This window comes from Epinephelus moara, chromosome 10 (genome assembly GCF_006386435.1).
Source record: "Epinephelus moara isolate mb chromosome 10, YSFRI_EMoa_1.0, whole genome shotgun sequence".
Classification (NCBI taxonomy): Eukaryota; Metazoa; Chordata; class Actinopteri; order Perciformes; family Serranidae; genus Epinephelus; species Epinephelus moara.
This window is the reverse complement of record NC_065515.1, coordinates 10,970,975-10,987,381: the sequence shown is the minus strand read 5'-3', so window position 1 is coordinate 10,987,381 and position 16,407 is coordinate 10,970,975. Positions and strand designations below refer to the sequence as shown.

The following is a 16,407-nucleotide window of genomic DNA, read 5'->3' as shown; positions in this document are numbered from 1 at the left end:
TTGGAGAGTGAGTGAGAGAGCAGAGGAGGGGAGGGGAGGGGAGAGGTGGGGAGAAGAGGGAGGGAGGAGGGAGGAGCTTTCAGGAAATGATGCTTTTGTTGGTAAGTGACTAGAGTTACTGGCAGTCGGGCCCATTTTACTGTACATGGTGTAACTCAACCGCATTTGTAGTGTAAACAGTATTGCGCTGTGGACCTGGCCGCTCCTCACACCCCGCTGCTTACCGCTATGTTTAATGGGCCTGGGCCACTATTTAATGATTATTATATTTAGAGACAGACTCCCTGCCTGGCTGCCTGTCTTACTTCATACTCTGCTTTTTGTCTTTCTATTTGTCTGCACAGGCTCAGTTTCAAGGCTGCTGTTCTGGTAATGATAACTGATTAATAAAATGATCCATAGCTCAGAGGTGTAAAGCTAATAAGAAGGAAGCAAACAAATGGCTCATTAGCTAATTGGGGCAGTGTGTTATTTCTGAAAATGCAGGTGCAGTTTTGGGTAGACTTGAATTGTGAAAACAAATTTCCCTATTAATTCAGCTCTTATGTATTAATCAACACTGAGGGAGATTTGACAACCCCATTTATAAGTTCCCCATGGACCTATGCTAAAAACATTCTGGACAGCTTAAGTGAGAAGGAGGCAGCTGAAGTGGTCATGAGTGAATTAAAAGGTCAAGCTGCAAATGTGGCTCTTCAAGGGTCTTTCTGCCACTGCTTCTATCTGAGCACAATTACACACAAATACTGCATCACAAATTGCCATTCCCGCTTACTGGAACCGGGGGGTGCGACTGATGAAAAAAGAATATTCTGGGAATCTTGTGGCAAATGGGTTATTGCAACAAATCCAAGATGCTGATCAAAGACAATGTTGCAACAGTTATATTTGTGATAGGAAGGCAATGTTAACTGTTTGAGAGCCAGTCGTAAATGAGGAAACTGTGGTATTTAAAAAATAATGGGATTTATCTGCTTCACAGATGAAGCAGAGGGGTCCATTTGCACAGCCGGCTTCCAGGAATCGGTGATATCAAGTCAGCATGGTAAGGTACTGTAATGTCCATCTCTGCCGGACTGAAGGGGAGTCAGACTCTCAGAGACCGAGTGGCGCCTGTCCATGGTGTCATCATCATATGAGTGGGAATCCTCTGAATCATGTGTGTTTGTGTGTGTGTGTGTGTGGTAGTGGGACACAGAGGGTCACCAGGGAGGAATGAATCATTGATGAGCTTGTTTTGGATACTCAAATGCACAAACACACCTCATTACATCACAGCCTAAAGAGGGAAGGATCTATGCCTGACTTCACAGACAACAGACAAACAAGGTTGGCGTTCAGGCACTTCCACATGCAGCCTAATCGTCACATGCACAGATGCACTCCTGATGTTTTGCGAAATCCTGGTGACAATCATGATGTGGCTGCTTGGGAACACACACAGAATCTGTCTGATTTAATTTCCAGTCATGACCCCAGTTTTAATTTATTCCTGGTTCCATTTCTACTTCTGTTGGACATGCTCGAATCAGCTCATCCTGGGCTGCATACATCAGAAATGTTGATGTACCATGTACCATGCTGCAGGAAATACTTTGTTGTGTTAAATGAACTTCCTGTTGTTTGACATTGTTATTGCTCAGTAACTATATTTTGCTCTATCGCCAATATCGTATTTAAGTGCTATCCTAAAGTAAACATTACACATGTGTACTTACACAACACATAACTTGCAATGTCAGCAAAGATGCAGCAGGTCTAAAGTTTGCTTTAAGGAATTATAAGACCGGTGGTTTTTCTTTTAAAAACATACTTTATAAAGTACAAGCTTGACAGAGGCTGAACCATCCAAATCTAATCTAACACTAAAGTGGATCGGGCGGAGCATCCACTCCCCAAGGAAAACACTGCACCTATTATCAACCCTTCAAATTAACCTTTAACTTCCTCCTTTAAACTAGGCCATTGAAATGACTGTTAGAGCATCTTACAAGGAAGTAACTGAGAAATACCAACTGATTTATATCTTGATGTTGGCACCAGAAAAAAAGTCAAGAAAAACAAGCTGACCCTCCTTTTTTTTATCCAAATGAATGTTCTTATTTTTTCAAATATTATTTCCTTGTAACTGAGCATGGTACATGTAGGACCTTGAGAAGCAATTGGATTCTGAAGAGAACCTTTAGTTTAACAGGCTCGTCTGAGCAAAATAAGGATGTAATTATGGTTCAGCTATAGGCAAGGGCGCATGTTTTGTTTCAACACTGGGGGCACGCATATGAAACAGGGTTTGGCGATCCTCTCCCAGGAATTTTTGAGCATCAAACTCTTAATTCTTGCATTCTGGTGAATTTTTCGGCATCAATTTATGGTAGGTACGTTGTTTTTGGGGGTGGACGAATACCACCTGTGGAGGGTCTGTGGAGTTGCAAAGGTTCATAAGTAAAGAATCAGTGGATCTCACGCAGCTTGCCTCTGTGGTCAGCATTTTTCAACCCAGTTTGAGACTAATTAGTTTTTTTTTTCCCATGTGGAGATGCATGTTCTACTTCTGCCCACATATGTGCTCTGGGAATCTCCCACTTTAAATACAGTAACAGTATGTTAGGCATATTGTCCCTCTATCGCATTTGACCATGGTACTGACCTTTAATTTCCAGCTGGTCTATGGTTACAGAATTATGGCTACCCTTCGCTCCTTATGGGTTAAAGGCTGAGGCAGGGTTGGAAATTTTATTTTTTTGTCCATCTGCAACTGTGGCTGGTGGATTCTAAAATCTAGCAGCCACTAAATAGACTACTATTTTTTTTTTGGCTGGTGAGTGAAGCAAAATATAGCAGCCACTTGCAAATCTTGCCAGCATTGTGCTGGTGATAATTTCCAACCCAGGGCTGAGGACACGTTCATGGTTTTGGGCATGACTTATTTAGCAAATAAAGTGATGAAAGTGATGAAAGATCTGTAGAGGCAGACCTGCATATGCAAATGAAATCCATGCATATCAACTCTTCCTAGAAGCGCACTGTGCACAAGCATGTGTGAGTAATAATAAGACGAACCACTCAGAGGAGGAATGAGAGTATGTAGCAATGAGAGCATGTAGCAAGAGATCAGGATCGTGAATGTGACACAACATGCCCGAGTGCATGTACATGTGTACGTACAGTATATACATCGTATACAGTACGTGTTAATCTGTGCGCCTGCAAAGTGCTGTTGAGTCTTTGTGGTTAGCCAGAGTGGTTAGTGAATGAGTTCTGTGTTTTTGTCTTCCAGTAAGTCTTGTTTTCATTTTGATGCTCTGCATAAAAGTTCACATACCTTCGATCCACAAATGACCCGACCAAAGCCTAGACAGGTGCGCACATGTCACTGTGGCGAAGTGAACAACTCTCCTTCCAACCACAGTGAGTAAGTTTCAGATTCAACTTCTTTTAAAGCACAGTACCGGTGGTTTTCTTGGTGCCTGTAGCATTCTGATCAGGTTATAGCTTCTTTTTCTTCCCATCACGTCAGGTGGTATGTGCACTGTCAGCATGGTTGGGGCTATCACAGTTTATTTTACTGAAGATAAAGGACAACACTGCCTGCCATTATTTTTTGTACAGACTTATGTAGATCGCTTAATACAATGAAGCCTCAATTGGGTTTGGTCAAAGTTTCCAATGTTTATCTTAATTCAACTGTGTCCAAGATGAGGGTTTTGATAATGCTTTATTTAAAAGGGACTTTAGTTTCCCAGTAACTCCCAAGAAAGGATTTAACATGCAACTGTTATTTTTGGGGAAGTTTCCTGGGAAGGACCGTGCAATTCGGCACTCACATATCAAATGATTAATTACTGTAAACTGTACATGTTTAATATAAAGTGATTGTCTAGATCTATTTAGATTGATGTCACTTAAGTTAATGAACATGACCTAATTACTTACTGTGTGATATGCAACTTAATTCAAAACATTAAGATAAATTTGATGCCTCCTAAAGAAAAAATATAGCTTTCATAGGAGGTTGCTGTTGTGACCTAACTGGGGCATTTTCTGGTGCCACTAAAGCAAAATTAAATTATTCAAATCAAATAAATGGTATTAAAAATGTGAAACGTCTGCTTTATCCACATCACTGTACTGTGCCTGGCTGTGTATTGTATTTCAGTTATCAGCTCGTGATATATTGTAATTGACTGATAATCTAAGAAGGATATTAAGTCTCACATTGGAGTCTATTAAATCTTATATAAACAAACATTTGGCTCTTGTTTTCAAGTTACCAGCAATCTAGAAACAGATATCCTGTCCTCATGCTCCAACAGTGTGCCTCCTCACAATATGAGGATATTCCAACAGAGCTCTGGTGAACTGCATAAACAAACTATAACGTTGCGGGAAGCCGAGCAAACCAAAAGAGAATCCACTAATGACTCTACAGCTGTAACTCAAACAAGACAATGGCGAAAATAAACATGGTAGTCACCTGACAAACTTAACTATCACATCAACAATTCCATAAAGTCCCCCCCCCCCCCCCCGAATGTCCTCTGTACTGTCACGGTTTATGTGCAAAGACAAGAAGAAATCCTGCTTTCTGGTTGTGGATGGAAAGAGGGAAAAATGCATGTCATGGTGAAGGGGGGTGGGGGGGATGAAAAAGGGGTCTGAGTGTGAGGTGGCGGCTTAGTCATGATGACCCCGTGACTTACATTTTCTCTGCATGCCTCACATGGCAGGGAGTGTCCACAACTAGAAAGAACAGCTGAGAAAGCACAACACAAGCACAAAACGTCTCTCTCTCACTCGGGCACCATAACATTCCACGTCTCCACTGCCGGGAAACCAAACTTGCTGCTCATGATGGAGGAGCTCATTTGAACTAAACCACATAAAAATGACAACTAAAGCCATACATTTCTAAATACGTAGGCAGATGAGTAGATCCAGCATGTATCACATAATCATGAGCCCTCATAATTACTTGTAAGGAGGAAATCTATAGCCAGTCCGACGGGTTAAAACAGGCAGATGGAAAACTAGGGAAACCCCACGTGAATCACAAAATCTAAGCCAGCACTTCACGCACGTGAGGAGGATGACACATCACTTTCTTGTACGTAAAAGCCTTCACATGCAGCCTTTGTTCTTCCAAATTCCCCAAATTTAAAGTACACATCCAAACATTTTAATATAACTTCAAACACTCTTCATTTTTTTTCTCCCATAGAACCACCGCGCTCATCACACCTGGACTCAAACATGAAGTGAAACTTTGTAGTTTTTGCGTCTATTTCTGCTTCCCTTCAAACTGTTTCTAATAGTCAACAACAGTATATATTACGAAAGATTTTTGGGAATTAGACCTCTACTAAGGGGGGGGGGGGGGGGGGTTAAAGAAGTGAAACCAAATCTGCATAGACAAACAACACAGCCTTAAAATGGACATCAAACACTCGCAGACCACTACTACTAGATTGAAATAACACTGTTATTCTTTAACTGAAATGACCCTTGATGTAAACATTAGTTAAGACTCCTATCCAGAACTTGCAAGTGTTCCTGTGCCAAACACATTATAACCTGCACCTATAAGGACCCTACTAAATCTGACTTGCTTAACATTCAGTTGAATTAACTGTAAATTATATAAGCTTTTATCAAACCCTCAGGCTGTAAGACTCTGTAGCCTCCAGAAAGACAAAAAACTCAAACTGAGCTCCTGCACACAGCAGTTTAAGAAAAACACATCCCTCAATGCCAGATGGCTCATTTATACTATTTTGTGGTTTGTCAAACAAATGGAATTGCCTTCTGCGTTACAATGAATTAAATGTAAAATGTATAAAATTTAATTCATTGCATTGCTGTGTTGTGAATGCTGCATTACATTTATTCAATAATATAACAACTTAAAAGAAAACATCAGAGTCTTGAGTCCCTTACACACTGCCTGTTCAAGGCAGGAATATTGCGCCATTATTCTGCCTCACTGTTCTGTAATGGTAAGTGGATCTGTACTCGTATAGCACCTTTCTAGTCTTCAGACCACTCAAAGCACTTGAACACTACATGTCACATTCACTCATTTATTTACAGCAGTTTGGGGTACGGCATCTTGCTCAAGGCCACAACTGCTGATCTTCCTATTAGTAGACAACTCAGTCTACCTCCTGAGCCACATCTGCCATTCTGTAAAGGTACGATTGCCAAATGAGGGGACAGAGTTGCCTCGCCTTTCAGCCAGCAGCGGTGGTAGTAACATGGCCAAATCAATGTCTGAGTAAAAGGGACAGCTGGCAGGATGGGACAGGTGTCATGTTTTCACAATGTCTTGTGTTTGACACCCACTGACAGTAGATTTAAAAAGCAGATAGCAGCAGTTAGCAGCTAACTCAAAGAGAAGAGCAGCAATGTAACGTGTCTGCAAATCAGGGAGACAATGAGGCCTGGGAACTCCAAACAGAGGACAAGATCAGCCACAATAAAACAGGGACTGTAAATGACTGTTATTGCTGTCATGCCCTTGTTGAACTTGAGGGAGTGCTGCGTGACAGGTATGCTAAACATCTCACTAGAGGCCAACGAAATTGTGTTTTATGTCACGTCTTTTTTGCGTCTGGAATGACAGCATGCTATCTAATATCAAACAGAGGGGCAGAATTATACCTAGGGGTGGGAATCAGTGGAGGACCCACAATACGATATTATCACATGATACAATACTACTACAATTTTAAATATGTTTTGATATGCTGAGTATAAAATATATTGCGATATATTGCACACAATATTGCCACAAAAAATATTGTGATACTATCTATGCTATATCGGTTTTTCCCCCACCACTAATTATGCCGGTGTTGTCAGGTTCTGTATAAATAAGCAAAGCCAGCATCCCGAAGGGTGTTTGTTGTGGCCCTATTGCTTGACCTCTGTGTGAGAAGGGCTTTAATTTTTGCTCCTCATTTGCTAGGTTTCATTATTAAACAATGTGCACAGTGATTTTATTTACAGAAAATAAAATATCCCCTGCTCTTTGAAGAACAAATTCATAAGGAGACATATAGAGACATAAAATTCAGGTCAACAGCAGTTTACACTGATACTCCAAGAACCTTTTGCATTATTCAGTGAAAAGCCTTAAAAAAACGCATAATCAAGGTAAGAAATGTGTTTCCCTTGCCATTGCTGTCGCACCTCAGCCCATTCTTTATTATTAAGTGCTTTGTCCTTATGTTGAACCAAGAGAATCCAGGATAGCTATACCCTCTCTACAGTCAGACAGGCTAATCATAGAGGGGACACTGCAAGTCTGCTTGGTAACCCATGACTGCCCTTCTTTAAAACTCATCACCATAGCATATTTTTTAATATGGCTCCATAATGGCACTCATCAGCTCAACACAAATAGGCCTCAGATTAGAAACTCACTGGTCTGTGTCAGTACAATTGGCTCCTATTCATGTGATTCTAACTATAAGGAACTGGCTGGATGGACACACAAGTGCACAGAAATAGAAAATGCAAATGATGGATAGAAATCATCTGGAATGGTGAGGGAAATATACGAGTGAGTTGAAGCCTGCACCTTTACTTCACTGACCATGTCTAAGATGAATGCGTCCTGAAATGAACATCCGAGTCTTTGAGCTGTGTCCACCAAGGTTGGGGATAATCTCAAGGAAACTCAAATCATTAACTTTTCAGCAACACATCTCACATGTGGACACATGCCAAGCGAGACTGAAAATTACAAAGAGATTCTGGGTTTACCTAACAGTGATTTCTCAAGATGCGGTGTGGAAGTGTAGAAGAATGTTAAATTACAGTGTCTTATTAATGACATGCCTTGACAGGAATGGGGCAGGTACTGCTACAGTCGTCTAGACAACGCTAGCCTTTAATCAGGCTGCACTATGGTAAATTGAGCAGAGCTGAATACACATGGAGCACAGGATGAAAAGAGTGGGTGGGAGGTACGGTCCGTCCCTCTGATAAGCAAGAGAGGGACAGATGGAGGAAATGCACATAATACATGAAACAAACCTGGGAAAAGTCTCCATTCCTAGGGAGGTTGAGGCCATTAAAGTCCATGTCAGAGAATCCCGAGTATATGTCCATGTGCACATCCGGAGTGGTGGTGGTAGTGCTGCTGTTCAAGTGGTATTGCCTGGAGGGGAAAGAGGAGGTTTAGTTTGTTTAACAGTGACATCTCCAAGTAAAACTGACACATGCTGTTTTCTTCATCCTCATACAGTTACACAAATTTACACCTTACGGCTGCCAAGTAAAACCAGGCCTTCGACTACTGTGCAATAAGCAGCTCTGGTGGAGGAATGAAAGGAGCACTGAAGAGCATCTCATGTCACTAAGTGTCACAGTCGGAACATTGGATGATGTTTTCTAAAGCTAGTTACCTAGTAATGTAATATTTAAATAAAGTGATCTAACACTATACTGCTGCATTACATCATGTTATCAGCAAGTCCAACACATCACAAGAGGGCAACAGGTGAAACACTTTCAGTTTTGTTTACTGACGACGGTCTGAAAATTTAATTAAAGAACGAACTGATGCCAGTGGAGTGAAGCAATACGCTCTTTCAAAATCAAACAGTCTGAGAATTCAGGTGTTCAAAGCCAATAGAGTAGCAACTTGAACTGTCAAAGATACAAGAGGGATAACAGAAACACATATATCAAGTCAGACAGGCAGAAAGAGTTAGAGGTTTAATGAGGTGAAAGAGAGAGAGGGTTAGAGCAAGATATCGACAGAAAGTCAAACATTAGAGAAAAAGAACAGCTCCTACCTGCTTTGAGGATCCAAACTCCAACTTTCATTAGTAACAACCATACTCCTTGAGCCCAGTGTTAATATCAGACACAGGTACAACCACCTTTTACTTCCATTATGAGATATTTTCAGTTTCTTGCTGAGTGCAAGTCATCATAACGCAACAACTGTCTCACAGAAGTGGACAGACACTCAAAACGAAAGCAAAACCAAAGCTTTGTTAAGGTGGAACTGCAACCGTGCCCTCCCACCTTCCTCCCATCCAATCATGTGCCAGGGCTCGGGCTCAGAGGGATTGAGCTCGGCCAAAGCTATTCACAGGACTTGGCTCTGGGTCCTCAACCACGGGCCAGAGATCAGTGAGACTGATTGATTTAAGTTCAAAACACACCAAGAGGATGAAAGAGAAGCCTTTAGCCAAGTGTATAGAAGCAAGTCTATAAAAATGTGGTTGTTCTGGTTTATTTTGTTGAATTTCGCAAACAACATGCAGCAAAATTCAATATTTAACCATGTCCATGTTCAAATGTTACATTTTTGTTGAGTATCTGTTTTCAAAATTCAGCAACATTTTTTAAATAACCATAAATATCACTGGGTTGTGATGTACTTACTCCTGAAAAAATAAAGACTGATTACAAATGCATAGATGTTTATGAAAAAGAAATTAAAGGACCAGTGTGTGGGGTTTAGTGGCATCTAGTGGTGACGTTGCATACGACAAACTGAATTCCCCTTCCCACCCCCTAGGATAACGAAGGCATGACTCGCCCTATTCTCCCTCTTATTGGTTAGTACTCATTGCCTACACTGGTTGGGTTGGTTAGGTTTAGGCAAGAGCAGTGGGATTCGTTAGGGTTAGGCAAGAATGTCTTTTCCGCTGTCATTTCTGGCCACGCTGAGTCAAGCCATGCCGCGCCTATTTATGTTTCCATTATCAGTTAAAACGTGCTGAGCCATGTCGAGCTGCACGAGGTATGGACGTTCTCTGATGTCAAGCTGACCGCAGCCAACCCCCAATGACTTCCTTCTCCACATGAAACAAGCTGTGTGTGTTGAAAGACTGTACTCACCTCGGTCTGTGTTCAGCTCTCAGTAGTTTTGTAGCTTCTGACTGAATCTCTGTGGTTTGGAGTTTAGTTTGTCTCGTGTTTCCAATTTGTTCTTTAGATATCTGCTTTATTTTACTGTTTCATGTTCGCTATCCTCTGAATTAGAGGTTGCGCAAAGCTGCTGCTTGAAAATTCAACATTTTCTTATTTTGCTGCTTCACAATAAAAGTTTTAACATAACAAAATAATTTATTGCTTAGAATCTATAGGAAATGAAATGTGTTTATCACTGCATTAGCAGAGCTTTGTTAGTGGCTTTCTTTGATAAAGGCAATTCCAATTATACCGCAGGGAGGAAAGTAGAAGCAGAAACAGCCACTGTGAGATGTTGATGAAGAGCTGCAGACAACAGGCTCTTACTGCACCTCTGCAAACCGCTCACCTCCTACAGGTAAACTTATTTAACCTGCCCTGCTGTGTGATGGAAACACACATGCAGCAAAAATAACGGGGGATCAGCCTGCTACTTTTAAACATCACTCAAGACAAGCCGTCATCAGTTTAAGACACATCTTTAAGCAGGTAGCCCTGTTGTAATGGAGACGCAAATCCCTGCTGCACTGGGCTGACAGCCCAAACCAAACCAAACCAAGCCAAGCCAAGCCAAGCCAAGCCAAGCCAGGACATGACAGTCAAAAGGGGGTATAAGTGAGGCAGAGTAGGTTGGGTCATGCCTTTGTTATCCTAAATTTGCTTCCCCTCACTCCTCTGTTTCCAAGCATGTCGGAGAACCTTCAGTGGTCTTCACCTTAACACTCTAACCTTGGTTTGTCTGCTCTGGGCTACTATAGGAACATGCTGGTGTAACATGTTGGTCTCCGTGGAAGAGGACCTGCTACCAATTTAGATATAAAAGGCCTATTCTGAGCTAACAAAACAAGGTTCTTGGTTTCAAGTGAGTACACACTAATGAAAACATAATCGTGAATAATTCCATTTCTGTCAATGCATCCCCCTAAATCCAACACACTGGTCCTCAAGTGTGACAATAAAATTGGAAAAAGACAGTGTAACTATTGTAGTCATAACGAGTGGCAAAAATAATTAAGTAATGTGATTACAAAGTGCAGGTATAGAATCTGTTTCTCGGAAAGATCATAGCGCTGTGAATGATTATTGGTAACGATCATCCGCACTGGAAATCCCCTTCCTGGCCCTTAAGCCAACACTGATATGACAGTGATATTATTACAGCAGAAGTCTTGGCAGGCCTGCATCAGCTGCTATCCAACAACACAAAGCTGATCAGGGGCTCTCAGCCAAAGGCGCTGAGTGACTTACTGTTTATGTACATGAAGCCTTCCCATACTACGCAGCCTGAGGCTATGTACACATTATCTTTTGAACCTTGCTATTGTTTCGCAATCTCATATTTGAGACTAAAAACATACCAGACATGTAACAATGTCAATTTACAAAGATAGTATTTTTTCACACTTAGTACTTTCACACTAGTATTTGCTGAGATATCTTGTTTGTTGGAAACTTTATAATAAGGGGACTTCTAGTGTTGGAACTACTGTGTTTCAAACATTATATTGTGGGTCAGTCATAAAGCTTCATGTCGCAGTTTATCGGGAGCTTGATCTTTAAACACACTCACCTAGCAACTAAATAACATCCTTTCAACACACTAATACCTCAACTGTAGCAGGACTTGCAATAACACAAAAACATAAAGCCCAATATGACAATAACAAAATTATTTTTTACAACTTATATCAGCAGAGATAATGCATACATGCAGGACTTGAACAGGACACAGATTTACTTTAAGTCCTGTTAAGACAAAAACAGATATACCCTTTAAAAACTCCACCAAAAGACACAGCCTTTATGTATTGATGAAGGGACTAATGGCTAAAGAACTTGTAAGGGATTTTTTGTGGGTTAAGACAAAGTGAATATTGTCCCATTTCTGCACTACACAGCATGTTCCACTGCATTTCAGGTTATTTTATGTGTGTTTCAGGGTAGATTTTCAGTTTAGATTTATATTTGAATGCAGTTTGAACAACCTTGAACTGTAAGTTAAACTCCAGCTTCTAAGAAACGTTTCTTCCTTTAGAAAGGAGCAACTCATTGCATTTTTATATAATATAAATATATAAACTAATAGCTATTGTTGTTGTGTTCAAGTAAGCAGCAGGACTATGCAAATACAAATTAAAATGTATTACAAGACAAATGTTCTATGAAATTCCCTGTGATGAAATATAATCACATCAGACTGAGAGTCAACAGTTTCATGTTACTTCAATAGAAAAACATGTTCCTCAAAGGCTTAACTGGATGCACTGACACCACACAGTACACACCAACACACTACAATAACCAACTGCTAAGATTCCTAGGAAGTTCTCTTCCTCAAGCCAACACAATCATGAAATCTCATGCTATCAGCAGAGTGCAATAAGTGAACTTTGACTCACAGCGCTGGGAAACACTTCAGTATGACCACAGGCAGTATTACTGGTAAATAATGGAGAGGAGGCAGCCAGCAGGTCAGGCTAAATTTTGGAGTAAGGATATCGAAAAGTTCAGCTTGAATCACATTCTCAATGCATCAAAAAGAGAACGGTAAAAGACAGAAGCTCTTTTTTCTGTAAATCTCTTTGACATGTAGTCTATAGTAAGGAAATATGTTAATTGTCAACCAATATAATATAGTCCTATTTCAAAGAGTCACATTAAGCTTAAATACTGCACACACGAGCCTTCATGATTCATAACTTAAGAGTTGGTCATAGACAATCAGAAATAAACAAGACATAAAAATAGAAGCAGATTTGTGGTCTGTTTCTTATTCTTCTGCTGTAAACAAACACTCAGACTCGGCTGTGTGGGAGACTTCACCATACTACCACAAACTGTTAACTGTTGTTTGCTGAAATGATTCAAAACAGCGGGCGTTTTTTTCCCTGAACTGAAAAACTGAATAAGAAAACAACAGGAAAACCCAAAATATTTTAGGTAGTTTTAACAAAGACTGCAGAGCTTTGTACTGCATTACACCGTAATTTGGTTTTGCATGTACAATGTGGTCTGTAAGACGTAGACAGTGACATATTTTCCATTGTGAATATGAGAGTAAGTTTCTGGCTTTCAGCTCTGAAGGTGTTTGAGGACGTTAACATCCACACCAGGAGACACCAGGACAAGGATCAGTAAGAGCAAACAGTCCTGAGGGAGTTATTAATGGAGAGAAATTTTAATTGATCTACAGTTTTTCATAACTGTGTCACTGCCTCAATCTCCTACGCGCGACTGATGATTTATATTACAGTGGAAAATAATCAAGGTAATTAATCATAACCGCTAAGTTTGATGTTCACACATGCACGGAAGTTTCTGTGGTTCTTCTGGTGCTGGTTCCACTAAAATGTAACCGGCGGATGTGCTGGGTGTGACCGTGGCTTGACAGTGGAAAGATATCTGCTGCTTTCAGATGGTTGGAAAGAGAGTCAGGGGGTAAAGGAAAGGCCATCAGCAGGAGATACTATAGCTGTTGTGGGTAACAGATAACAGATGATGGGCACAATCACTCATAAACCTTTTTGTCTCGCTGACATTTAAGGTTTACTATGAAGGGTTTTTCCTAAATAAAAAATGTATAAACCAGTGGTTCCCAACTGGTCCTGCCATGGGTCCAGATTTCTCCTTAGTCATTAGTCGTTGTCTCTGTTAAGTAGCTGTCTGTTATTCCCTCACTCTACAGCAGAAAATGGCACTTCAAAATAAAAACTCTGTGCCGGAAATTCACTGTATTTAAAAATAAAGTGTGTTTTATACAAACTTGACATGTTTGTGTCACTTGTGGTGCGTTCAGACTGGACCTGTGATCAACTTTTGGACCATGACCCACCAGTTGGGAACCACTGGTGGAGACCCTTACAAACATATTCCCTCTCTAATCTCTCTGTAGTTTATTTATTTTATTTTATTTATTTTTACTGTGTTTGGGACATTTGTGGTTGCAGTGCACAGGTGAGGTCAGGATTTAAGTAAGATGTAGCAACCAGGTGCCAGACTGAAAGCAGCACGCATCAAAGAGTTAGCTACAAAAACTCCATGCACATGACACAACTACAGCGAACGAGAGTGAATCTGGGGTTTGCTTTCACTCTGGCTGGCAATATTGTTAACAAACAAGCCGCAACCTTCAAGGCTGGAAAATAAAGCCAACGAGGATGTGCCTGAAACTGCAGTTCCTTAAATGGCCACTTAAGGCTTGCTCCGGAGGGGGTGAGGCCACCTGAGTAAGAGGCTGTCTGCGAGGCGTCGCTGGAGTCTATCAATGTGCCTCAAATTGCATACTTAGGTTAGTACACTTCAATGGGCTCTTGCTTGGTGCACTAATTTCAACAGGGCACTGCCACTTTTTCTTCGTATTCTTTTTTAACAGTGAATTGCATACGGACGATGGAGCATTTTTCACCAACATTTGACCGCTATCTCTGCCCAAACGTAAACTAAACTTAGACCACAACGTCAATGCTGATTAAAGTGTGCCGCTGTTGCTAGGAGCAAGTTAGCTAGCTAGCGAATACTAACATTAGCTAGCAAGCTAGCATTATTGTTTGCGGTACAAAATCATTACAGACCCAACAAACATTCCTGACAGCTTCTATTCGCCAACAGTATTAGTACTTAGTGCAAAAAACATTTATAACTAACATTTGTATAATGTGGCGGTGTTCACTGTAGCTAGCTCAGGGTCCTTGTTGTCCCCAGCCACCATGTCAGCTGTTGTGTCTTAGCGGAAGCTATGAGGGTGAGAAGTGTCCATCACTCCACACTCAACTTTTGGACTGTTCGAGAGCGCCAGTAGTACACAGCATTTTCCCGTACTATGCAGTGCGACTGCACTTACCGCACTTGTGCACTAAAAATATCAAGTGTTTAGAACAGAAGTATGCAATGTGAGACACACTCTATGACACGCTCCCCCACAGCTTCGCCCTCTAGTCCAATATGGTCACTTTTGGCTTCAAAAAAAAAAAAACAAAAAAAAAAAACCCAAGATGGAGACGGCCGAAGCCCTAAACTCAAACTTCAAAACAGGTGTCCACAAACCAATGGGTGACGACATGGCGCTACAGCCATTATTCTGTACAACCTATGTTTACAAACAGTAACCATCAATTCCTGCATAGCATACCTTTAATAATCAGAATAAAACTGCAGCCTGCGTTGAGCTGGTTGAAGAGCGTACAAAGAAAAGACAAGCCAAACATGAATACAGAGGTTTATATGTGTGTGTGCCATCACCAAATACAAAGACACAGTATTATAGAACACAGGTGGGCTGGGATGTGGATGTGTTTTGAACAGGCAGGCAGGCAGGCGACCAATGAAGGCACAGTTATCCTTGGCACCAAGATTGCAGTGCGCTGCTTGATTGACAATCGCACGCCCTCTCCTGTGTCTCTCCTCCCACTGTGGCAGCAAAATGCCAGTTCGCCTGTGCAGAGCAGCATTCCATGCCGTGTGCCAGCACCAAAATGTCAGGACTTCTAAAGCTTTTCTAGCCTGTCACCCCGTTTTCTTAGTCACCATATGGAATTAGCAATTGGAACATGAATGTCAAGTGACTCATGTGAGGTCTCAACTGAAGTTGGAGAAACTGCCCTATCATTTAACAGAGAACAGCAACACACCAAGTCATACCCATGGAAAAGAACCAACACTTCTTTGACACAGTCTCAGTAAACACAGAACATCAGTTCTTATAAAAACACTACCTTTTAGAGGGCTAGTGTATTAGACTGAATTACGTTGCTGTTGTGATGTCTAAGCTCTGTATACTCCAGTGTTGTGACCTATAATAGTTCCTGTTCCAGACATTTTTATCTCTACACATAAGAATGGTTTCAGCTGTGCAGAGGTGAGTGAGCACATCAGTCAGTGCATCAATCAGCACAAACAGAGCACTGACCCATTCACATTTTTTCCTCACTGGTGCAATGTGATCTATTAAGTCCTCTGCCTGTTCTCAATGGCAATGTGAGTAGACAGCTACAGGCTGTAAAGTTCAATCAATTACATCATGACTGTATAGTGCAAGTCAATCGTACTAAGCATCAGCCTTGAGATCATGGAAGAAAAGAGTAACTGTATGAATACCTTTTCAAACCACAGGACTTTCAAGAGGAGAGCCTTTACAAGAAAACAGTGAGGTCACAAGATGATATTTAATCACACTGGTCTCATTCTAATCAGACACATTTTGATTCTGATCATGATATTCGTAAATTGTATGACAGAGAGTGACATAAGGGTTTCGTAAAACCAGCTTGATGTCAGAAAATTCTGCTCTGAGTGAACCTGAAAACCACAGACCGTGCACTCACGTCATCCGCTGCTTGAACTTTTAAAGAAACGCTGCGCACACAGCAATAACAATACAAAACACCACTACTTGAGCAAACACTTCCTGAGTTGGGTTTGTGTGTCGCAGGTTTGGTGATGACTAAATCCAAGTCATTTAAAAAGTTTTGACTCACATAG

General features: G+C 41.0%; 1 protein-coding gene across 2 annotated transcripts in view; it reads right to left on the bottom strand.

The window, feature by feature from the left end:
* The window catches only part of LOC126396381 (protein strawberry notch homolog 2-like), a 76,107-nt gene that overhangs the window by 37,865 nt on the left and 21,835 nt on the right, over positions 1-16,407 (bottom strand). For both annotated transcript variants that reach the window (XM_050054395.1, XM_050054396.1), the window contains exon 4: positions 8,038-8,161. In XM_050054395.1, the coding sequence (XP_049910352.1) occupies positions 8,038-8,161 (124 nt within the window). The remainder of the gene's footprint in view (positions 1-8,037; positions 8,162-16,407) is intronic.